At 39.3% G+C, this 26516-nt stretch overlaps 1 protein-coding gene and 1 long non-coding RNA gene across 2 annotated transcripts in view; one reads left to right on the top strand and one right to left on the bottom strand.

Moving 5' to 3' along the window:
• LOC112560387 (synaptojanin-1-like) overlaps window positions 1–22027 on the bottom strand; it is a 31074-nt gene extending 9047 nt beyond the window's left edge. Inside the window, 22 exon segments of the mRNA XM_025232220.1 lie at window positions 274–363; window positions 1163–1337; window positions 1758–1836; window positions 2054–2257; window positions 3284–3492; window positions 5346–5504; window positions 7327–7341; window positions 11051–11243; window positions 11569–11709; window positions 12074–12176; window positions 12505–12681; window positions 12873–13029; window positions 13500–13521; window positions 13523–13653; window positions 15193–15274; window positions 15861–16039; window positions 16310–16468; window positions 16896–16979; window positions 18356–18581; window positions 18786–19056; window positions 19689–19775; window positions 21805–22027. Of these exon segments, the coding sequence (XP_025088005.1) occupies window positions 274–363; window positions 1163–1337; window positions 1758–1836; window positions 2054–2257; window positions 3284–3492; window positions 5346–5504; window positions 7327–7341; window positions 11051–11243; window positions 11569–11709; window positions 12074–12176; window positions 12505–12681; window positions 12873–13029; window positions 13500–13521; window positions 13523–13653; window positions 15193–15274; window positions 15861–16039; window positions 16310–16468; window positions 16896–16979; window positions 18356–18581; window positions 18786–19056; window positions 19689–19775; window positions 21805–21937 (3076 nt within the window). The 5' untranslated portion in view covers window positions 21938–22027.
• Window positions 3499–11033, top strand: LOC112560391. Its single transcript, XR_003098526.1, has 2 exons — window positions 3499–4699; window positions 8833–11033. It is a non-coding gene; the product is annotated as an uncharacterized LOC112560391 (long non-coding RNA).
• Window positions 22028–26516: the final 4489 nt, after the last annotated feature.

Raw genomic sequence — 26516 nt, 5'->3', positions numbered from 1 at the left:
TTATGAAATTTTTAGGCATGACTAAGAATTCTTTTAGGCAAGTAATCAATGCAGAGCAAACTAAGTATAATCCCCACAGCAAACATTCACAATTTATCTTGCAAATGAAAGACTTTCAAAAAACCCTTTTGGCTGAATGACTGACACTATGGGTTTTTATTCAGGCAATACCTTCTCCAAAAGGATTCCAACTGTAATATTTATAAAAGGTATAGTAAAATAATAATAAAAAAACCCTCAAAGAAAAGAACCAAACAGAAAGATGGCACAGACCAGTAGAGATCAGTGGCTGTACAGGTTCTGGCTGTAGTGGCATATGCTGTGTTTCTGCTGACTGATCTGCCTCGTAATCTTCATCACCACCTGTGGCATACAGCAGCATACCCTGATATACCCAGCTACAAACTGATCGTGAGTAAGCAAGCTTGTGAAGATATCTGCAGACATTTGCTTTGTGCACATCTGCATGCAAGCACATATGAGTGAGTGGAAGCACAAACCTGAAAATAATATCTTTTAAGACAGACCTGGGCAAAGGCCGGCCCGTGGGCAGCATCCGGCCCGCCTCCTGTCGCTGACCGGCCTGCCCGCTGGCCCGCCCGCTAGTATATATACTATATACACAGTATTGGGTAAAACTGAGTTAACTATATTAGTCCGGCCCTCTAAAACCATCCTAATTTCTCATGCGGCCCCTTGGGAAAATTAATTGCCCACCCCTGTTTTAAGATATGATTTTATTTACCCATAGGGAAATTGGTAGGAGCTCTATCAGGAAGCAAGAGTTAGAGCCACACAGCAAAACATCAATGCAATTGCACACTCATACATAGATTTGATGACAATGAAGATTCTTCTGTAGTGAAGTCATTACCAATTTAGTGGGTTTTATTTTGCATATTAATAAAAAATAACAAAATCTGTAAAGCAGATTTCCCCATGTGAAGGTGAGTTTAAGATCAATGAGCAATTTGAAGTCCTCAAGCTCAAGGATGAGGAGGCAGCAAATGCAAAAGAAGGTAATGGAAGTGATAGTAGGTACATATTTTCAGGTGGCAGCATTAGCCAAAAACCAACTGAAAAGACAGGAAGAAATACTGATCTATTCTTAAAAAATAAATTTAGTAACATGCCAGTACTATGTGAAAAATGAAAGAAATACCTTCATCATCCATGTCAAATTCCATGGATGGAATAGAAAAGTCATCCCCTAGAAGGCTGTTGGTGAAAGCATTGTATAAAGCGCCAGTGTTGGCTGCACACAGCTTCACCTCACGATCTATCGCCTTCTCCCAAGCTTCTGTTTTCAAGCAAACCTTGATGACTTCTCCACACACCTTCTCCATATGCAAGCAAGTCCCGCACACCCAATTGCACATGCACACACATTCACAAACCCACACAGAGTTTAGAAAAATCTCAACTAAGAAATTTAAGCATGCATCAATCATGAAGGTAAAGGATCCCATAGGGTAGCAAATGGTAAATAGTTTGTTACGTCTACGTCACACATGGAAGAGAGTCCAACCACTCCTGCCGCCTTTTGCTTTTCCTGATAAATAAGGTGCAATCGGTGGGCAGCACAAGTTTCCCAGCTACAGGCCCATGTCCTTTTACTTCAAAATCAAACACACTAAAAGGCTATGGTATCTTCCCAGGAAAAGAACTTTTTTAAAACAAATTATGAGCTATTATGATTGAAAAGGACTGATACTAAACCAAAGGACTGACAAACCAACACACATTAAATTCCATACTTCTTTCTGATTCATCTGCAAAGCTTCCATAGCGTCTTGTCCATTTTTGTATAGCACCCACATGTCTGCACCTACAAACCTGAAAGCCAGAACCAGAGTCTATGTATGCGTAGCATGGCTTATTCCTTACAACACTAAAACACTTCACAACTCCATATATTCAGCTCACTGTAACTGTCTTTGCTTCTAGATTTTCTGAGCACTGACTGAGAGAACAATTTTGCATGAATCGTTAAAATATTTAAATATCAACAAAAACTGATCCAAAAGAGCCATGTTTTCATTTATCACAGTACCTGACGATGATAACTTCCCCAAACTCAGTGAATTTTTCCATAATTTCTGACACAGCCTCATCTGTGAACTCTCCCCCTGAGGCCATAGAGACAATGACAGTGCCATCAGGAGGTCCTTGCTGACCTATAACTTCCCGGAGCACACGATCTTTATCCTCCTCCACCACCTGCAGAGTGTCCACTTCAAAGAGTCCCACCACTGGTCTGCAACATCAACCACTTCAGAACATTTATTGTGAAGGTGGTTTCAAAATAATAATTGAAATTGTAGAGTGCACTTTTCTGGGTAGAGGTGTGCTCAATGCTCTGTACACAAAGACCACAAGCAAGCCAATAGTCAACCGCACATGAAAAACAAGTATCAGCAAACACAGTACCATGGAAAACATAAAGAAAGTAAATGGATAAAGGTGAACTGAGGACCAAGTGAGATGATGACTGTTGATAATTGATGGATAGGTAGGTGGAATGGATGGATGCATGGATACTATGATGATGATAAAGAAGAACAAATTTTTCAGTCACATTTCTCCACATAAAATTATCAATAAAGGGTTAGGGTTTGTTTGATTTGTTTGTTATGTCTATTAAAATATTAAATAGCAATTTTGTGAGAAAATTTCATGGGTTCCAATTCAATTCAATCTAAGGGCAAGGAAAATATGATTTGAAAAGGGGCATATGAACTACATTCACAGAAAAAGACACACGCAAAAAAACATATCAATATAAATGTCCACGTTCCCGTAAAATTCAGCATCCAAGGTCTTTATTAACTAAAATAACTTTCTAGCGAAGAAAGATTTTTGTCCTTCCTTTAAAAAACAATTTCAGACATTTTTTAGATTAACTTATCTCATAAAGAAAATAATAGTGTCACACCTGAATTCCTGACACTCTATAATGTCGCAACTCCCCATGCTCTGTCATATTGTTACTGTGTAGCCTCTATGCAGCTGTTGAAGTATTTAATAGTATTCTTTGTTGTATGTTAAACTGTTGGTTTGCTCATACTCCTATGAATATAATGCACCGTTCTCACCTCCACACTGGGAATTTATTTGTGCTATTGTTGTTATATGTGACTGACAGCATCAACAAACACAGGGTGGAATGTTAATGACAGTGCTTTTGATAGAAAGCAACTGATTTTCATGACATTTAAAACTTTGGTCTGATGTAGCATTTTATACTTTCCCACATACAATCTGACACTTTAAAAATCCTGACCTATGGTCTGACATGCGCAGTTCTGCTCGAGTATACAGAAGCTGCTTTGCACTGAGCTCACGGCCTGGTGCAGATGGAGGGCGCCACAGTATGCGGTCAGTCCAGGCTGGAGTGCGACACTTTTCACTTGTGTCCCAGTCGTCACTGAACATATCATACTTGTATGTAGGAGGAAAATTGGTTTTCCCTTCAAACAACCCCTGGAATACCTGAGAATACATCAAAAGGGGTCTGAACAGCTGATGACTATTTCTGATTTTGAAGTACAAGAACCAGGCTAGCTTTTTTTTTAATTTCAATATATTTCATATCTCTGTCAGTAGCAATATTAAACAACAATAAGCTTCTTGTTTCAGTGTGCTAAGCATAAACTGATTCAAACTGATAGCTGTTAATATTCATATATTAAAAAAGGCATCCACATAACCTCTGAGCAAATGCATACAACTATTTAAAAACTAGTGGCCATAAAACATCACAGAGAAACAAAATTATCATAAATAATTAATAAGATAAGGATGACAATAATGACAATTACAATGATAATGGTGGTAGTGGTGTTGATGATAATGATAGGATTTAAATAGCACATTTTTCCCAAATGAAGGTAAGCTTGATGCACTTTACAAGAGACAGGGGAGCAGTAGGGAACAAGGCCAAGTGATTGAGACAGACATTACATTCAAGCAGACAATACATACCTTCACATGCACAGTTCACACTCCCAGGAACATGAAGAAATGCAGAGATAGGAGAATGGTGGAGAAAGGAATAGTCAGGGTAGACCAATTACCCTAGGTATTTTGGAAAGAGGTAAGTCCAGACCAAAAAGCAAGGAGTGCCCCCACTTAGAAGAGACAAAACAGGACTCTGAATACTGGGGCCAGAGAAAGAGAATGAGTGATGGTAAAACTTCTCCAGTCACATACAGGATAGTGGAAAAACTGGTGTGGACTGAGCAAGCTGTCTTGCTAGGCTGGTATGGCCACAAAAGCTCAGACATATAGACTGAGCCAAGGCCATGAACAACATGATAGCAAAGTATGACAATCTTTAATTTAATGCAATCCCACACTGGCAGCCAATGCATATCCTGTGGAAGTGGTATGGTATGATCGGCCTTCTATGTGTTGAATACAATGCAAGCAGCATTGTTCTGAGTTCTCTGGAGCTTGTTAAGCAGGCAGCCAGGAAGATCCACAAATAGTTACAACAGTCAAGCCTGGACAATACTAATGCCAATATAAGCTGCTTGGTGGAAGCGACCAAGTGATGTGTGATGTGGCTAATCCATGCAGTTCAAGAAAGAGAGACTTGCAGACTGAGTTAACATGATTCTTGAAGGACAATGGTGTGTTGAAAATTACTCCAAGATTCCTGACAGACTGGGAAAGAGTAATGGTGGATCAAAAGAACGTGAGTGATGTGGACAGAGCTAGATGTTTAAGCCTAATAATAATAATGAGGATTTATATAGCACCTTTCCAAATTTCTTTTGCTCAGAGCGCTTGACATAAATCGTATATAGACTAGATCATAAACAACCATGCACCCATATTCGCATATAACAGACATGCTCACTCCTACTACAAATGCTACTCATACACAAAGTAAATACTGACACATGCTATGCATGCTCAGGATCAAGTTTTTCCAAGAAGACTGTTGCTAGCATTAAATAACTGTTTTGCTGTTTTACAGGCAAGCATTTTTTCGGAATAAAACATGGACTTTTAATGGTGAACGATGCGTATGCTCAGAGGATATTGGGATGACCAGTTTTTTTTCCTTGTTTCACATAATCAAGACACCATAGATAAAGGTCTCCTATAAAATATCAAAAAAAAATAACACTTAACCTTTTGTTACAATATGAAGAATGAAACATATAAATCATGGAAAAAGTATTTGGTAAATGAGCCACAAGCTGCCTGTGTACAAACATGCAATCTTGATAAGCATGCTCTACTAAACTGTACGGATGGTACATGAAGATCATCTTTTGAACATCTGGTCCTTTGTTAAAATTTTATAGGGAAACTATTATGAGAAAGTTACCTACATTGCCAAGCCCCCGTTGAACGTTTAGCTGGTCACTGTCCTGCAAAGCTGTCCAGTTCTCATTCTCTATCAAGTTCTTCACATCGTCACTATGCAAGTCAATGCGGTAGTTGAAGTCTCCACACCAGAAGACGTAATCATGAGACATGATAGTGCGACCCTAGTCAACATTTAGACATTTAGGTTATTAGCATACACAGCTGTCTTGAGCTCCATAGTGATATCAAGGAAAATGCGCTGGGATGATACTATTTTGGGAGCATTAAGAGAAAATTATTATTATAGCTATTATCATGCTGTAACAGACTGAATTAAAGAAAACCACTTTATTCTGTTTAAATGCAGTTTTTCAAGCGTAAACCTGATGCAGTGTCATATGACATTTCCCATGCAGAATTGTCCTTATTTCCGATCTTTGAAAGTTGCTGGATATTTAATTGATCTGTAAACTGACAACTGTATAAATAAAGCAACACAAATAATTATTCATGAAATACTGTATTATTCTTAAATATATCAAATGCAATCAATAAGTAACAAAACCTGTCCAGCAACTGAGGCATTCACACATTCTAAATTTCATGTTGTTGCTGTTCTTTTTCTTCATGGAATCAAGAATTTACAATGCATATATACATATCTACCCTCATCAGATATGATGATAATTAAGATATATGACAATAAAACTTGAACACAAGAAGACAGGATGATACCACTTCCTTTTACATGCAAAATATAATTAAAGTAATCTGTTTCTGAATGTGTACTCTATCTACACATGAATATATGCACAGTCCCCCGTCCAAGACAACGTATCAGCACTCAAACAGTCATCCAGTCTTTTATACACAGACATGCATGCATATAATTATTCACTCGCACTCACACACACACCCCTGTTGGATACACTTATATACATGTAAAATTTATACATACATGTACAATTTATATAACAAAGCTTAGAAGCCTCTTTTACATGTGTGTAGCTTTCTTGGGATTGTGTAAAATAGTACATTTTCATGCGTTTCATCTTTACTTGGGAATATATAACATGTTTTTAAACTTGTGTAACCATTGTCATGAATTATGCAACAGGATGATGATTAGACAAGTAGTGGGTAAGATAAAGCGCTTGTGCAATATATTTAGACGATATAAACATGAGTATGGGATTATCAATAAAATAATTCTGCAGGGTTTGTGATGCATTATTATTATTTGATAAAAAAAATGATTATTTGTATTTATTCAATAACCTTTGAGAAATGATACAAACTGCTGATGTTCTTGAAAAGTATCTGATCCAAACTGTTACCAGATAAATTGAAAACTTATGTATGTTAATGAATAAACAATGTAGTATTTCTTGTGTAACAAAACTAGAAAAAAAAGCACACACAATAAAGTAGTTCATGATGCATCATGCAACTATATTCATTAAGTCCAGTATGATGTAGGGCTTTGGAACTATAAAGAACTGCTTCTGAACGATCTACAAACCTTCAAGTAAAAAAATATCTATCACTGATTCAACAAACAGATGGCTAGAACTCTTTCACACTCATGTTGACATCAGTGCCAGTTTCTGTCAAATTACGTTTTTCTTGTTGCAAAATAGAAGATAAAAATGCTACATGGTCTGCACATAAATTCTAATGCATCACGAATCCACCTGGATTACCTTATTTTCTAATAAAGCGAGGACAATCAAACCAGCATCATCTCAGCATCATTGCAGTTGTGGGAACAAACAGCCATTGACAGTTTAAGTATTAATTTAAAAGCAAATAAAGGTTGGATCCTTTGTCATCAAGAACAATATACAGAAAAGGCTGATGACTTTTAACATTTATTTGTGGCATCTGGACATGTCCTATTGCCTATAAACATAGCTCCACAGACAGTACATTAAGTACTAAAATGGATTTTACATTTACAAAGCAAGCAAGGGATAAGAGGTGAGTTAAAAACAATTCATGCACCTTTGACTTGACAACCTGTCAAAACATGAGACAAAACAGAACTAGCTAAATACAGTAATATAAGGGAGCCATATTTATGGATTAAACAGTTGCACTCTAAGAGCAGACACCAACCTGGTGTAGAAAGTGATTATGCAATTGGTATCTGGCCATGACACATGCCACAAAGATAAATTTAAAAACATCCTTTTAAAAAAAATATAATTTTCAGTTGAGCAACCTGATCTGTCATTTTAAGCCATTAAAAAAAAGAAGGCAAAAGCATCATACATAGTTGACTGCTATTGCTTCCTCATGCTGAAGACAGAGCTGAAGCCATTTCTTCATCCCTTTATCAAATTCCTGAAAGATCAGGTCCCTAAGCCCTAATAACTGTTTGATGGACAAATGGGCACTTACAGCAAGCCTCATATTTTCTTTTCTTAAGTTAAGCACATTGACCACAGAATCCTCCTTTACTCACAGGACACAATTTTACTAGTTATAATATTTTTACTCATAAAAATGGCTTATACCTGATTTTACGTTAGAAAAATTAATACTGGCACTTTTATGGAAGACTAAATTTGGCAAAATCAATTATAGTCCATTGAAATGGTCTCTTACAAACTCATTGATGGTAACTATGTCTATACCACCTACACAAGACATAATGAAAACTAGCCAACCATGCAAACCTTGATGCCACAATTTTGGCTGTAAGAAACCACTGATTGTGACAGCTTGCACAACAATCTAGAAGGGTGGCTACATGGGGTACATGTTGATATCATTAACAGAATTTTGCTAAAATTTGTGAGTTCTCTCTCTAGCTGATGGATACAAACTTTAAAGTAGGTGTACTGCTAAGTGATAAAATGTTTTTGTCTGTGTGTGTGCAAGAGAGAAAGGAAGTGTACATGAGTGTAGACTGTGTGGCATGGAGCAGAGACTGACCATATATAATAATGACACTGTCTTGTAATGGTTTTCTAGTGACACATAATGTTTACAAGGATGAATACAGCATTGTCATTCATTGATTATTCATAGCTTAGGGTGCATACAACCTGAAGCATATCATGCAAAGAAAGCCATACATATCACTGACATGCTTTGAGCAGCAACATGTAACAACCGCACCTACTCCTGTCTGGTGTACATGCAATGTCTGTGCATAATGAGATAGAGTTACATACCCTGCATACTTCCTGTTGAAGGGTGGCACAGAACATGAAATGGGTAACCATTGTGCACAGAATAGATGATGTCACAATCATGATCAGGGCAAAGCTTACAAGCATAACTAATAAAGGAAATGTACAGAAGGAAAAAGAAAATAGTGCAGGGAAAGGAACTAAATGCTTTCTGTATGAGTGCCTTAACAAAGAAACAAGCGACTAACAAAGTAAAAAATAGAGTGATGAATGAGTAGGTGTCATTATAATGAATTCATTTGTGAGTGGGCGAACTAATGAAATAAAAGAGCATACTCCATGTCATGTTTTCTGTCATCTATCTTAACAGTGACAATGGCAAGTGAAAAAGAATGACACTGGACGATACTGTGCTCCCTCTGAAAAAATTCATTCATACATTGACTTGTTCCACTGACAAATGTTGATGCTGGTTCACCAGTTCTAGTGCCAGGGGGAACAACTGGATAGATGCAGCAGTTGATAAGACTCACCAGTATGGCCTGTCTTGGGTGGTGATGAGCAGGTCCAGGATGGAAAAGCCAGTCCAATCCTTTACATTTGCAAGCCACTTATTCTTCTGTTCACCTTAACATCGACTCCCCTTAACCTTAAAGAAACTTTTCTGACAGGGTGTCATACCAGGTCACATGACCAAACAAGACCAGTTTGTGATATTTCATTGTTGCAAGAATGGGTTTCTGGTGTCTGGGCAGCCATGCTCCACACAAAGTCATTGTTTTTATATTCCCTGTATGAGATTTTCAGCAGCTTCTTCGGCACTTTTTCTCAAATGTCAAGATTTTCCTCTTTGTACCAGCAAACAAAGTCCACATTTCACAGCCATACAAAAGGATAGGAATTATTAGGGACATGAACAGCTTGTTCTAGGTAGCAAACCTGATAGTGTTGCTACACCAAATCCTGTCATTCTAGGCCATTGCTATTATTTATTGTGATTGTGATATTGATATCTGCTGCAAAATGCCATCTTTGGAAGTGGTGGCTCCCAAGTATTTAAAGCTGTTAACCTCCTACAGCTGTACCCCATTCTTGCCAGTCTCTGTTTTGCTAATGCCATTGACCATCACTGTGATCTTGGATCATTCTGTTTAAACTGAGGTCTTGCAGTTAAGGTCTTGCAGTTTGCTGCTGATGTCTGCTGTCAGACTGATGTCATCTATAAAGTGTGGACTGCAAAGGGGCCTCCCAGTGATAACGGTCATGAGGTAGTTCTCCAATAATATTGAATAAATAAATAAAAAATGCTGAACAGTACTTTGCTGTCTATATGCATGGAAGTGAGAGTGTAAACTTGGACAGCGGTGACACTATAGGGACTGAAAGCGATACAAATGGAGATCAGTGTGTCAGAGTACAACTGATGATGGCTCTAACCACATTAACACATATGAAGAAGCATAAGCTATACTCCTACCCCCTGTACCAGAGCCTGCGACTCTTGACAGCTGCTGTCTCCCCACAGCCTTCACGTCGATCTCTGCCTGTCTGACAATGTCCCACATGTAGTGTTCTATCTCAAGGGTGAGTTTTATCACCTTCAAGAAATGGTCGTGTACAGATATTTGATCAATGAATGTTCCTTCTTTCAGTTTTATAATTGGGCAGCACATTTATTACTGCCCCCTCCATGGAGTTTGCTGATGAGGCACAAGGTTGTTATTGATCTAGGCTTGACCTTTCTCTGGGTTTTTGCACTTTGTGGTTCCCATATCCTCTTCAAGTGGGACTGCAGACAATAACTTTTATCTTAAAGAGTTGCCCTGCTCATAAAAAGATGGAGACTGGGTACTGATTGGTACTCTCATTGTGCAAAAACTTCACCCAAACTTCGCCTTGTCATCATCATGATTTACTGCCTTTATCTTTCTTAAGATTACTCACAAGACAGTGGGAACCTTTGCTTGAGGCTCCAGTAGAGTGTAAAACAGTGTCACTTCATTCTACCACAAAGAACTTACATTCACAGAGCACCAGAGCACACACAGATCCCTAATGACCAGGTTCACTGCACACTGAGTGAGCACTATTGCCTTTGCCATCTGGAGGAGGTGAGAAAAAATATTCAATCAGCATCCCCCCACTCTGCTATGCAGAAATGAAATGACCAGATGGGATATAAAATTGCAAAAAGACAATATTAGCACAGACTGCTGCTTGTCAACCGTCAATAGCTTCCTAAAGAACACAGAACAACAGGCTGACCAACCACAGGAAGAGATGTAGGATTCTCTTCACATTCCTGTCAATGTTTAAGGAAATTTTTTAATTAACTGACAAGAATCTGAATGCGCACTCACATTCATCACCTACTGATCTGGAACATAAGATCTAGCTAAATCACATCAACCCTCTTGATCTGGTCAACAACCATTGGTTCATCTGTTGTCATTTAACTGCTGGTTCTTGCATACAATACTTGAATACTATAACAATGTGTGGAGACTTGCACTTTCTTTCACAAGTACATGAGCAATTGCAACACACACAAACACTTGTATGTTTTTTTTTAAAATCTGTACACTCACCATGGGAAACGACATCTTGCGTAAAATCTCTAGGTAGTCTGCATTCCGATCAGCCACTTGTGATTGACCAGCAGCCAGATGTGCACATACAAAGCAGAAGGATGTTGAGTGAGCCAGAAAACGAATTCCCACTCCTCCCTTGTTGCCTGTTGCTCCGCCAAGTCCAGTTTTCACTTTATCCACAGCTACATCTCTGTTAAAAATATAAAAAACAGACTGCGTGCTACAGAATGTGTAATTGGCAAATGTTGCAAACATTGTGATCCTCGGAGACCTTCCTTGTATAAAGTCACAAGGTAAACTAATTTTACCTTAGTGGTTGTATACAGTTCCCTAATCATTTTCTGTCCTTTTATTGGACTGATTATCATTTATTTTCTTTTGCCAGCAAAACTAAATAAACATAATAAACAAAGAAATAAAATAGTCTATAACATATTAACATAGTCTAATCAACTGATTATGAATTAGCTATCCTCAAAGAAAGGTGAAAGTTTTAAATCAAGTGAAGAACTAACCTGATGATTGGGGCAAGGTGTGGGCGTATGAAGATAAAAAGGACAACCCCAACCAACTGGATATGTGTGAGAACAACATACTTGTGTTCTTGTGAAATGGTGCGAAGTACCTCCTTCTGCCACTCATGGGCATTAGTTGTGCTGAACAAAACACACACGCATGATGTTGTCAACAGCATGCAAAAACATACAGGCACGATGTTGTCAAAAGATAAGCACCTGTTTTTCACTTCCATGTCTGCATCTTTTACTCCAAGATGAATATCCACACCAATACACTACCAAGCACATATATGTCCCCATCCACATTGCCTGACTACTCACATCTACACTCACAATCTAGCAACCCACTGACATGCTCCCAGACCTATCCACCCCGTTACATGCCCACACTACACACTATCAACACAACCACCCATTCACATCTTGACCTTAGCGTTCCAGCAAGAGGTATTGCTACAAAAATGACAACAAAATAGAAGGAGAAAAAATTACTTTTCCTTACCTGGCTTTCATTATATTGCTGGCATTGAGGTCAACAATCTCTTCAAAGCCTACAGCAAATATGTCCACAGGCTTACTATAATCGTAGCCCTCTACCATGGATTCTGAAAGATAAAGAAAGTGTGATGAGAAGTAATTGCTACCGGACTTAAAGTTCTTTACGCTTATCATGAGCTACATCTTAAACACCTGTGGTACAATGTTGAAGCCAACTGTATTTCTCTTAATAAGAAAAAAGCCTCATCAATGCACTTTATAACTAACAACTGTCGTAGTTAACTTAGCTCAGCCTTTGAATTCCTCTTGCTACCAAGTTAAATGTTGGAAGTAACCTGCAAATTTCTGGGAAGTTAATCCTCAAAGGCCCATGGTACATTCCAAATGAAAAAATTCTGCTTACCGGCAGTGATAAACTCTGTAAGATTCTCTTACCTGGGTGTGTTTTGTGGGCATCCAGGAGCCAGTCAGCCAGGGAGACATTCTTGTAGGCAATGCTGCGGAAATGCTTGCCACCATTGACATTGTACGTGGCCACACATACACGAAGTGCCTGAGGCTGTGTAAACCTTGCTGATTGGTCAACCATAGTCTGGAGGATTCTAGGTGAGACTACACACAAAAACAAACAATAGAACATATAATTCAGTGTCAGCTTTTTTGTGTTGGTATCTGCATTAATTTAGGCTCCATGCACTAATGGTGAGTGCACTCGACTATGAATATCAAATATCTGGCACTTAAAAGTGGCACTTAACTACAACACACTGATATTACAAACTGAGAAACAGGAGAATACTCACCATGAAGGAAGCGGGAGGACAGAAGCGCTCTAGCCTTGTCAGCCAGATCACCATACAGAGAGTTCCCGGTAAGTAGTACATCAATGGCTTCTTGCTTACTACTGTCCAGAAAATTGTTTTGTATTGCCCGTGATGCAGAGCGGGTGGCATCAGTATACTGACAAACATTCAGACACAGACTACGTTTTTTTGCAGAAAGTAATGATTCAATCAAAGAAAGACTATACCATGAAAAACATTTATGAAGTACTGGAATTTCTGTACCAGTTACATTCTTAAGTAGTCGTTAAATCATAGTCAGATTCTTAAATAGTCGTTGACACATTCTTAAATCAACAAATGTAAGGTTTTGTTTGTTGTTGTTGTCATTGTTTAGTGCAGATTTTGCATACAATGGATTCTTTGAAAAAAATGGGTTAGTCATATAAAAGTAAATATACAACAACCAAGGCCACAGGAATCTGGTAATAAATGCAAAAAGCCAAGTAGCTTTATTTGTTGATTAATCATGGCATATACAAATAACATGGAAAAGACAGGTAATTCTTTTGTATCACAAACTTCTTTACAAACTACTAATTTCAGTCAGTGAAGAATATTTCAACAAGTGGCATTGTTTATGCTAACCTTTGACCTGCCGCCACCGAGAGCCTGTTCCTGTGTAAATGCGGCTGATATGATCGCCATTGTGAGTCCAGATCTGTCGGTACACCTCCTCAAAGCGCGACACCATTTGTGGCTTGTTGGCCAACCCCAGACACTCAAGTTGCTTAGGCAACATCTACGTAATGAATAAAATAATATCTATGAGGATACTAACTTGTCAAAATTGTTTAATGTTTCATGTTAAAAATATGATTTTCCTTTCCTCGATGAAATGAACAAGGCACCAAGCGGCGACAAAACCTGTATATGCATATACAACCTCTATAAAATAATTACAAGTCCTTATAGTCATTTACAAGATTAAACTTAATGTCGTTTTTCTGCTTTGTTGTCAAAATTTCTTTATATGTTTTATTTTTAGAAAGCTATTGGGATGATACCTGTAACGTTTTGTGAAGAGTGGGTTACGAATGTATGCGAGTGTGAATAGACATCTGCAAGTAAAACTCGCTCGCGGCACTCATCTACCTTTTTCATATAAAAAGTTCCGGCCAACAGTTAACACATTTAATATTTTTTTAATGGTAATGAAATGCGAAAAGACAAAAAATAGTTAACAGTCTAATAAAATAAAATAGTTCTGTCTACCGTCCGTAGAAATCTCCCGACATTCGACACTCCGCTCATCATGTAATCAGATACGAGCAGTCAGACCACGAATAGCCTAATATCAATATCAATATCAATATGAACTAATATCAATAACTCAGTGGTGCACCGCAGCTGCTGCTCGGCCGGTTATATATCCAAATGAACCCCAAGCCGGTTATGTCCAAGCGTGTCCAAAGGGGCGAAACGGGCTGGAAATCAAAATGTTCAAAGTCCAAGACGACACGGCTTCGGTTCACGACTTTAATTGAAGGTCAGCTTTGCTATGGGTAATTTCCCAGGGAAAACATCGGATCGTTACCACCCTTCGATAGAGAAGAACATTAGTTCGCCTTCTTTTTCCCTCTATTTTTCCTCTACTTGTTTGACCAATCAGCCGTTAGCAACTAGGTAGCCAAGGTGATTGCTAAGGTGACGCCGACGAACTACGCAATCGTAATGCCAATCTGCATTAAATAGTATTAGGCTTATGTCACACGTCACGTGGCTTTCCCAGAACGTGTAGCTATTCTACCCATGCTTGAACACGCGCAATTCTACCTGTGTTTGAACAAATACAGTTGGAATTTGAACCGTGAATCGTTACAATACCATTTGGGTACTCTTTGCCCATAACTAACCTGAGGCAATGCATTTTCAAACTTCTTTCAGAACCAGTATCCTCACTATGGGACAATTCATGTTGATGTTTAGACATATTAACTATGGCTGTCCACCAAAACAATGGGTCTGGCACCCTGCTTGTTTTGGCTACAGCAGCTTCCAGTATGCAGTAAATGCTATATAGGATCCAGAATAGTCATATGAAAGATGCATGTGTACATGAATGCAGATGCCCATTCTGTTTGCTCCCATTCTGCAGCATTCTTTTTTCTATACAGTAGAACCTACCTGTTAAGACTCGCTAAAATCCAACAGGTTTTAACTATGAGGAATCTTAGTAATCAACCAGTCTGCTATAAATTCAAGTTAATTTTGTTTAAATTGATGTCATACTCCTCACTTTGCATACCACTGAGCCAATGGATATCTGCAAAATTCTTACCTCAAGCCCAATCATGGTTTGCACAGCATTGGTGCGGTCCAGACAGTCGAGGCAGTTTGTTCGAATTGTGCCAGTCTGTTGCCTGGAAAATAATATTTGGAATTGTAGCTAATTAAATTTTATAGACAAATTATATGCTAAATAAATAAAAGCAGAGTGTAAAATAAGAAGTAAAACTCCGACATTTCAAACTACTACAACAAATGGAACAACTGTATTTTTTTTCTTTTTTGCTTGATTCACATTTTTCTTGTTTATCCATCTTTTCTCCACTGTTTGCTCTACTTTAGAGGTGATCATAATCTACTAGAAGTTCATCTTTATTCTTTTATTACCTGTTAACAGATAAACAATCTAATTTTCATCTTTCAAAGACAAAGCAATCCAGAAAGAAAGAGAAACCCTCCATACATAGCCTTTTTCATTCTGTGAGGTTCCTTTGTTTAGATATGCTCAGATGCTTTAACCTACTCGATTACAATATTACACGAAGAGACTGAAAAAGGAAAGAATGAGTGGATGATTTTGAATATATGTGAATGAGAGACACTCTATATTTAATGATAAGAATGTGAATGTATATGCATGGATATTTCCTAACTTCTCAATACCCCCTGGAGGGCGACAGAATAAAAGAATCTTGAATCTTTAATCTTTGGACTAAGTACCTCTCTGCTTGATTTTTGCTGATGTTGGATGAGAAAAAAAAGTCAAACTCCTGCAACTTCTGAACAAGCTTAGCCTTCAGACGCTCCAGGTTTCGCAGATTACTGCCCTTAATCTCAGCATGATAATCAAAGTGTATGAAAGGGACATCCTGCTGGTGTACCGATGCCTTATGGTGATTCTGGACATACAAATACATATGATACAAGCATCTGCACACACACACATGCATTTACAAATTTTTGAAGAATTTATATGTTACAGTGCATGCCTTTAGTAAACACAATCAATTAATAAGCATGCTACATGCTTGGTCTTATCTGCATTCAATTTGATGTAACATGACTCAAATAAAAACCTGCTTGAGTTTAGGTCTTGCACCTACAGCAATGTATTAGTGCTAATGCTACTTTTGGAAGCAGAGATAACTTGGTGTTTTGCTTTTACTTACCTCAAATGCTTGACTCAGCATCTTCTCCCCTTCTTTAGAACCCAGGAGGTTGACAATAACCTGGTTGCCATATTGCTGCTTTACCATTCGAAGATGTCGGTCCAGCGCTGGTGCTGCAGCCTCATACCCTCGTGACATGTGCACTTTGTGAGAACCCACCTACAGATGCAAAATAAGCTCTCCAGGTGATCCTCACAGACAATGATTATTCCTCTCTGCTAGATGTGCAATTGCCAAACAATATTTCACTGACAAATGACTTGAAATATTAGCTCAGATCTCTTTCGGATAGACTGAAATCAACACTGAAGGAACATACCAATATCTACTGTTCTATACAAAATCTGTTTCAAATCTGCTACTTGACAAAACTTTTCTGAAGAGTTGTGGTTTTTAAGATAGTGCACAGCACTAACACTGTATATTCTACTATAAATGTGGAGCAGGAGAAATAAAATTTTAGATGACAATGTGCAGATAGTAGATTGTCAGTGTCCTAGACAACCTCATATTTTTTTCATCTAAATAAAAGCAAAATAATACAAAACCATTTTCAACAATTTTAAATGTAGCAGGCTGTACTTACATTGATTCCTGGTTGTTCCCAAAACAAAGGAATTGAACCTCGGATCTGGATGAAAGATCCTACCTGCTCTTCCAAAAATATTACCTGTGGAGTAAAAACCCTGAAAAGTTGTAACATTTGGACTGACGGTATTCATAAAAGTTAAAGGTATCTCAATTTAGTTTCTACATATTTACCCACATCCAAATGAATTCAGTGAATACACTTTCAGAAGTCTGTGTTGAAATCCATACAATTAATATATACAACAGCAATAAAAAAAAAATTCCTAAGTCGCCCAACAACTGAAAATAAAGAAACGTAATGTTTTTTTTCTTTGTTCAAGTAAAATATCTTTGAGAATGCCAGCTCTTTTCTAACATATTGCAGTGTGCAATGTTGCTATCACAAGGACAGCAAGTGATATAGGCATGGTTTTCTCATTTTCTTCTGAAGACAATGAATGAGACAAGTCCTTGTAGTACGCTTTCTTCAATTTCTGCTGTTTGCATTTCTCTTTCCCTGCATCCCAGGTAGACAATTATGCTTTCTGTCTGATGACCATATCCTAACCATTCCTGCTACCAGAACAAGAACATATGGCCATATGATTTTTAGTTACTGTGCAGCAAAACAATGGAACTCTCTCCCCTTCCCTTTGCGCCACCTACCCACCACTGAATCCTTTAAATGCACACTAAAAACACACCTCTTCCTTGAACATTAGTCCTAATAACAGTTGATATAATACTAGTCCATCTTCAGATCCCCCTTAGTTCTTGCTACCCAATTCCTCTTTGTGTTTTACGTATTTGTCTTGTATTAGTCACCAGTACTGTTGTTTATCCTTCCATCCTTCATATGTTTTTCATGCCGCATTCTTGTCTCAAGCACTAAAAGCACACTCCTTACATGTGTGAGTATGTACTGTATAAATCATGCATTTATTATTATTAATAAAAAAAATAAATAATTTATAGAGTGCTTTACCCCCATCATTAAAGGCTAATTTAAAATGCTCGACAAAATATATAAACACACAGAGAATAATAATAATGATCTCAAAACAGAGTTCACCAAGTTCATGGTTAGTGTGCTACTCGTTGAGAAGGTGAATGTCATCAAAATAGATGCCATTTGTTCATCTCAGTACCACTAATAATATATCCCTTTTTAGCTCTTCTTCCCTGAATTTCAATATTCAACATCCCAAACAGGACCTGTTGTCAATGCTGCTGCAACATGTTTTATCATGTTCGCTCTACATCTAGTCACAATGCTTTCTTTCAAAATTTAACATGAACAATGTGGATGTAGATGTGAATGTCTTCATAGCTACAGTTCAATTGCATCGATTCGTCCATATTGAATGACATAACCCTATTAGAAATTAACAAATTTCTGCATTTTACTGTTTAAATAGATATTCAGTTTCAGTTTCATCTTTTCATTTTCAATTAATCATTTAAATTCAGTCGAACCTGCTCAGTCTCAACAAAATTTGCAACATGGCCATCATCATTTGCTCCACGGACATTGAAACGAGTACCAGCACGTTCACAGGACAAGCGAGAGATAAGGCACGCTTTGGCCTGTCGATGAGCTGCATAGATGGTACGAATCTCCACACCACCACACATAACTCTTAGCAGCCAGCTGTCACAATCAATCCCATAGCGCTGGAGATGAACATGCAGCATACGGTTCCTGGAGCACAAGAACAATAAAAACACTGATTAAAAACAACACACATCGGCATCACCACACTATTCTTTATTTATAAAATAGGGGTCTTCTAATGTATAAAAGTGTGTAACTTAAGATACTTATAAACCTATGTAAGAATAATCAATGGCATAGTTTATTATAAATAAAACAGGATATCAATTAAAAAAAAAACAAAAACAGTACCAGAAAAATCGATTGTCTGTGTCATGATCCTGTGTTTTTCGCTGTGCACAAAGGCTGAGATCCCAGGGACTTCCAGAAGCACACCAAGAGAAGTAGAAGGTTCCAGAGCTCAGAAGCTTCCGGACATCTGTGATACGGTCCTCATCAGATGGGTCATTTCGCAGGGACAAAAACTGCACAGCTGTTACTTTGAATACTTCTGACTCACCTATTTTGCCAGCTGACAAACAACCAGTGACCATTATCAGGTAGAGGACTGGGGCGCCACCTACTGCCAGACAACAAGCACAAGAAGTCAATGACAATTTAAAACACTGCTTTCAATAATAGTTAAATAATAAAATATTGCCTCTTTTGATGTTAGAGCTTTACATTCATATTTGTGATCATGTTTTCTTAAAATTCCATGGGTTACTTTATTTGATTTAGTACAGCATAATTGCACACAGCGTACTACTGGCTCCAAGCCTTTGCTATGTTTCCATCTGCGTTTGACTTTGTTGTTGAATTCATCTAAAGTAAATATGCTGAAATCACCTCTATGAGTGTTATTATTATTCTTGCTATACTTCAAGTTATAGATGACAATGCGCAAATCATCACCAAGTCTATACAACTCTTAGATGGGACGAAATGGTGCCACATCTGTAAATGGGTAAGTAATAACTGTATTTCATCACAACAGACCATTTTTATATATTTCCTCTTCTTTCATTACTGACAAGATCTTAAATGTGTGGTGAATTAAGGCACAATGGATACTGATTATGTTTACATAGCACTTATGTATACAAAATCATCACACATGCAAAGCCCAAATGGGTACTGCAGCTCCTAAGTAACTGGAATCACTACAGTAAACTCTTGATTTGGAAAGTAAATAAGTGACTCATCTTCACTTACCACTGCTCAAAGCCAAGACACCCAGACATCCATAGGCATCAAGTATCTTTGAGTACTGTTTTTTCAGAGGTTCCATCTCCAAGGATGCTACAATGCAAAACAATTCAGGTTAGTGAGAACAGAAGTTTCAAATGTTTGCTCATATTTGCATATGCTGTTAAATAAAAACAAGTTGTTTACTTTCACTGGCTTTAACAAAAACATTTTAAATAACTTGTTAGTAACAATGAAGAACTATGCTTTCCATTAGGCCAGGGTGAAAAATGTGACTAAAATAGAGTCTCAGTTTGGTACAGGTAACATCCAAGCAGCTTGTCAGGGATGCAAGAATATCTCCATCTCAGGCATTGACAACAGGGTCTCTTAATACTTTCTTTGCTTGTTTCGAGACACATGACTTCTCCGTGAACATCAAAGATGTGTTCAGTTCTCTTTATCTTGTTCAGAGAGTTAAGATTTTGTCAAGAGCAAGTTGTAGAGCTGTTTCCATGAGTAAAGATTTGCAAGGCTCCAGGTCTGGATAGCATTTGTGGAAGAACATTACATTTCTGTGTGCTCCAACTTGAAGAAATTTTCCAACATCTATTTCAGTGCTTTGTGGATTCACTCTCCATCCCTGCTGCCTGAAAACTGTCTACCATTGCTTCAGTTCCAAAGAAAGTTTCAGGTCATCATCTTAATGATTTTAGACCAGTGGCCTTAACATCATTGGTCATGAAAGTATTAGAGACAATCATCAAAATACTGATTCTAAATGTCACTAACAAATGTCTTGACCCCTTGCAATTTGCATACCAGTCTAAATGAAGTGTTGATGGTGCTAAACTGTTTATCCTCCATACTTTGTTCAAATACCTGGATAATCCACATGCCAATGCACAACTTTTGTTTGCTGACTTCACTTTTCGACACCAACCACATATTACAGCTAGAAGACTCCTTGATGAGTTTTCCTCTGACTATCAGCTAGTGTCAAGGATCCTTCACTTTTTGGTTGACAGGAAGCAACCAGTACTTGTCAACGGCGCTTTTTTCGACTTTATCACGTGCACCGGTTCACCTTAAGGCTGTTTTTTTCCCCCCACTTCTGTTTACTCCGTATACCAACAGTTGTTGCAATAACTATGAAGATCAATATCTCAAGAAATTCTCTGATGTCACTGCACTGCTCTCTTTTCTCAGCAGGCCAATGGATAGCCGTGGTGTAGCTTTGGATGAATTTATTTCCTGATGCAATGACAATTTCTTAGATCTTAATATAAGACCAAAGAGATTGTCTCTGCTTTCTGATGGAATTCTCCACCCAGTCCTGTAAGAGTCATTCATGACAAGGAGGTGGAAACTATCTTCTTTTAAATACCTGGGCACCTTCCTTGATTAGAGACTTTGATGGGATACCAACACTCAAGCTGTCATGAAGAAGGCTAAACAGCACCTCTTAATTCCTTCTCCAGAAGCTGAAGTCTTTCTCTGTCCACCAGCGATTTCTTCGGCTCTTTTATAGATCGAACATAAAGAGCGTGCTGCACTCGTGTATCTGTTTTTACAACAGTTTATTGGCAAAGGACAAGAGCAGCTTACATATTGTTGTATCCACCTGCTCCAAAGTCATTGGGACAGCCCAGAGTGCTCTTCAAACTCTATATAACAGGCAGACACTTTTGAAAATGTCTGAAATCTTTAGCAATGACAGGCATGTCGTGTCGGGCGAATTTTTCTATCTCCCATCGGGCCGCCGATTCTGTGTACCTGCATGCAGGACCAACAGATTGAGGCTGTCCTTTGTTGTTTTGACCGTGCGACGTCTGAATGTTACTGTGTGCAAATAAATGGGGCTGCCTGAACAATGAATGTATGAGTTTTTTTGGCGGATATAAAAATGTTGTATAAATATGTTGTGGTATTTTTTGTGCTCTCTTGAATTGCCCTCTGGGATAAATAAAGTGTTATCTCATCTTATCTATGAATGCAACTTATGTAAATTGCACTGGTTTTGCAAGAACGCGTGAGATGTTAGTTACATGACACACTGAAGAATTATATAGTTTCCAGCTATTTAAAATTGTCTGCATCAAACATCTCTCAGACTATGAGAAGTGACAGAATAACCACTTACACAATACGACCACCGCACCGGATTCGAACATGAGGGTTTCTTCCAGTTGTTTGGATTCCATTATGACACTGTATGGGGTGTCTCTGTCCGGTGGTATTTTATGAAAAACGCGAAACCCTTTGCCCATTGCCATTTTCTTACTGTTGCCGTGGCCGTACTGCCAGCAAGGGGCGGGGGAACCGATTAATATGCGGAAGTGGGCGATGGACGGTACTGGCAGTAGTCGCCCCTTGCACATACCATAATAGTCTGACAGTAATAAGGAAACTTATAGCTATACGTTTCCTTATTATCGTTAGACGATTATGGTATCTGCAATGGCGACCAGTTCAACAACACTTTGTGTATAGTTTATGAATATATTTAATTCATATTTTGTAAACGAAAAGCAATGGCCGTGGCAAGCTTGCAGCGTGTTGAGCTCTCACCATCTATACCAACACCGTTTTGAACTCATTGGTGAAGGGGCCGCATGAAAAATTGGGATGGTTTTAGAGGGCCGGACTAATATAGTTAACTCAGATTTACCCAATACTGTATATATACTATATATACTGGCGGGCAGGCCAGCGAGCGGGCCGATCAGAGACAGCAGGCGGGCCGGATCGATCGGGGAGGGGTATGTATGTCCTGGTTTTTAATGTCATGTACAATGTTAAGAACAAATAATATTTGTGTTGGAATACAGTAGATAAAACCTGCTGCGAGCCTGCGATCGAGTAATCTGCCAAATAATGTCTGGAAGAGGGGTTGGTGGAAAAAGAAGTTGGTAAATAATATCTCGTCAAACCAGCATTGAATCTGAGCGTTATTCTTAGCTTCATGTCTTTTCGTTTTGTCCCTGCCACACGAAGAACATTTATAAAGCGCAGATCGACATGCATATCTCTGCTGGACTGGTTGCAGACGAATTTTCCGCGTTAACTGCTTCTAAAACCACGGATCGGTCTAGAACAGCACGTGGTTCTTAACCTGGGTTCGATCGAACCCTAGGGGTTCGGTGAGTCGGTCTCAGGGGTTCGGCGGAGCCTCCGCCACGGAGGTCAAGGCGTGATGACATTAAAGAAGGGTTCGGTGAACGTGCATATGAAACTTGAGGGTGCCTCCCAAAGTATGTTTCAAGAGGATCTAGGCAAAATTTGTTACTAAGAACAAACTGAACACCATGGATTCTGATGGAGGTACCATGTGACTTCTGGAAAGGCCTTTATAGTCATGCACAAACCTCTGAATGTCTGATGCGACAAAAACATCTTTGAACGTTCAGCTTTGCTGAACACACCAGTTCGAGTTATCACAAACCGCTGCCAGTGAATAGGAACTCATGGAAACTTTGCAGGAAGGCAAACCTCCCATCATTTATGTCGCTGTGAGGCAACAGATCTGGCTTTCGCTTGCAAGTACCTTCTTCTGTTGAACGGACATATAAACAGTCAAAAAAGCAAATAGGCCTTTAATTGTTTCATTACTATCGCTGTTCATTCTTCTCTCCTTTATATATTCTAGTTTTGCTTGTTTGTGGAGAATACACTCAGTCCTAACTCTGACAGTATGTTCCAGTGGCGTAGGAAGATGTTCGGCGTTGGGGGGGCAAACTCCCTGCTGACAGTTAACGGCGTTCGCACTCGCACATTACGTAAAAAAGGATGGGGGGGGGGGGTACTGCACGCACGCACGTACACAGTGGTAGCATCACAACATGCTGTTTTATTGTTAAAAGGCAAAGCAGCATTAAATAAGAAAAAACAAATTAAAGAATGACTCCCCGGCTACCAAACATTATACCTAAAAAAGAAAACACCAAACCCCCGTGACAGCAACGATCAGCATTCCAGCTCTGCACATATACACCAGCGCGTGCACACCTATGCACACATGCGCGCATGCACAGGCCGCGCAGTCACACTCGGTCACACACCGTACACGTCTGCATACTGGCCAGGGTAGCCATCGGGTGGAAAAACAAAGGTAAAGATTAATTAAGCCTACTCACCCAGTGGCTCGTGACACGCTTTGTTCTATCTCACAACAAACGCGGGGAAAATGGTTGCTGGAACCCTCTTCTAGACACCACGGCAGTTCCAGCGACAGTACACAAAGTACGTGGCAAACCCCCGACTACTCCCAGAGACGGGCACAGGTCTCTCCGCCCTGCCGTCTTCCCAGTCCACATATACCTGTGTGGCAGGTTTCTATAGGCTTCGAGAAACCTCCAAAACCTTTCCCTACCCACAGGCCCAGCGTCCGCGAGATAATACACGTTACAAAGAGGCACAGCCCTATACCTGAACTCGGTGTCCGCACACCGTGGGAAAATAGCTCCATCCACCCCAAAGAGAACCAAAGAGACCAGAGAGGAAGGGACGCAAGGCTACCGTGTAATTAAGGGCCATAAACTGGCCAGACCACCGTGGCCAGGGGACGAAACTAGGGTGGGAATGGCATCAGGGCCATCCCCTTCCTCGCTACCCGACGGTGCTGAGCCAGCGATGCGACACGTTCTATGGCCATCTACCAAAACACGGACACATATATACAAACCAAACAGTATAACACAGATAACTTATGTTGAGTACCAGCCACAGTCGTTGATGATAAAAGAGTGCCCTTGTGTAGTTTTAGAAATGTTACTTATGCACTTCCCCTGAGTCGTAGATAGCAATAATACCAGTCTCTCTGTCTAAAGAAAACTACCAATATAGGGACTTGGAGTCTTTGCCTTCCTCATGCTTCGCTAGCTTTTCACAAAGTGTAAGGGTTCCTGTCTGATTGGCAAGACTCACTGGGGTATTGCTATGCAACTAATTCGTTACTGGCATTCTGTGTTCCCGATGGCCAGTGCGGCCACTTTGGTTGTAAGCGATAGCAGATAATTTTAGGGTGACAGCGAGTGGGTGGGGGATGTTTTATGTTGGTCAAACGAAAACCGCCAAAGAAAAGGCGTCACATTATGGGGCAGGGGGGAGGGAGACCACACTCGATGTACCGATGTACTGTCCGGCTGCTTTCTTCGCTCAGGCTTCAACACAGCCTGCAATTAGCATGGCAAACAATACCAACGGACTGTCCCCGATCTGATCGTCAGAGGTTTTAGAGCCTCCACTTGCCTCAGGGCCTGCTTTTGTGACGGTGATGACCGTCTCCTCTCTACGTTCCTCTACCTTTCTTCAGTTCTTTGCTCTTTGTGAGGAATTACGTCTCAAATATTGGGGGGGCAAAAGGATATTCCTGCCCCCCCCTGTATTTTCCTTGGGGGGGCGGCTGCCCCCGCTGCCCCCCTGGTTCCTACGCCACTGTGTTCAGATAGAAGTCGTTTCACCTCAGCGCTCAGACCCTACAGCAAGTAATGCATGAAGACGACTGCACTAGAGGTCCGCACCACGTGTACTGACTGCCTTCCCTCGCACGGGCGATACCACTCACTTCCCCAAGGTGGGAAGATATCAGCCTTTAAATGAACAGACTTTTAAATATTTCAATTTGAAATGATTAAAGGAAAGGTGTTGCGGCCCCGTGCTTCATGGGGAGTCGCATGCAGTAACCCAGCCTGCAAGAACTCTTGGGTCCCTCATGGGACCTCTTCGGGAAGAAAGTTGGGTCCCTCTCGGGTTTTGGAAGCGGGACCCTAAGGGGACCTCGTAGGGAATTCCCACGGGTTGCCATGTTTTCCCACGAAAGACCCACCCACCTTCCCACGAAAAAACCATTGCATACCCACCGATCTCCCATGAGAAGTCGTGTTTTCCCATCAAACTCCCAACTCCCACTCCCCTCTTGCTGCATTCCTCACCCTTTCTCACTTTTACTTACACTGGTACACAGGCTTGCACACCATGAAGAAAACATTCAACAGCTTTTCAAAATCTCGTTTCCTCACAACGCATAAATAGTAGGCAAGAGATATCATTAAACAATTTTATTATTTACACCAAAAAACTATTTTAACAGTTTACATTATTTAAAGCATTAAAATTGTTTTTGAACATAAGCATTCATCCAATTATTTACATAAAAATTACAGTCAATAATTTTTTACCCCATGAAAGTTATTTTTGAAATAATTATTTATAACATAAAGTCAAACAATTTACATAAAAGATAGAAAAATATGACACCAAAAATCGATCCATGAGTGGTGGAATCCCTGTAGAAGAAAAGAAAAAAGTTACAATGTATTTACATATTTTGATTTTTGCTATGTAAGTAGAACGTTACCTCTCACATAGATGAAAGCTTAACTCTTTCTTTATGCACTCAACATGGGTGGCCGATTTTGCCCTGCTCACTTGTTACGCAGTATTTACATTGGGCTTATGCATTGTTGTAATTTTTTTTAGGCCTTTACAGCTCGTGGTTTAAAAGAAAAAATTAATAAATAAGATAGTTTAGGCCTTTATGAACACAATTATCTCCCTTACATGACGAAGGACGTACGTTTGAACGAAAGTCTCGCCGATATTCTACACTACCTGTCCTTTTCGATGGTACACATTGCGAACATCATGCATCTGAAACGTCGAATAACAAAAGAAAGAACATCCCAGAGGATATTCCTGCTTCAGATGAAGGAGAATTTGACCACGAATGGTGTAAAAATGGTTTTCATCTGCTCCCGAATTTTTTGTTTGAAATGTGTAAAAAAAAAAAAATTTTTTTCCAAACTTCACATAATATACCTAATTTTGGTTGGATTATCATAAAAGTGAGTTCAC

The sequence above is a fragment of the Pomacea canaliculata genome, linkage group LG3 (genome assembly GCF_003073045.1).
Source record: "Pomacea canaliculata isolate SZHN2017 linkage group LG3, ASM307304v1, whole genome shotgun sequence".
Lineage (NCBI taxonomy): Eukaryota > Metazoa > Mollusca > Gastropoda > Architaenioglossa > Ampullariidae > Pomacea > Pomacea canaliculata.
Note: the sequence above shows the minus strand (reverse complement) of the source record. Positions and strands in the feature narration are given on the sequence as shown.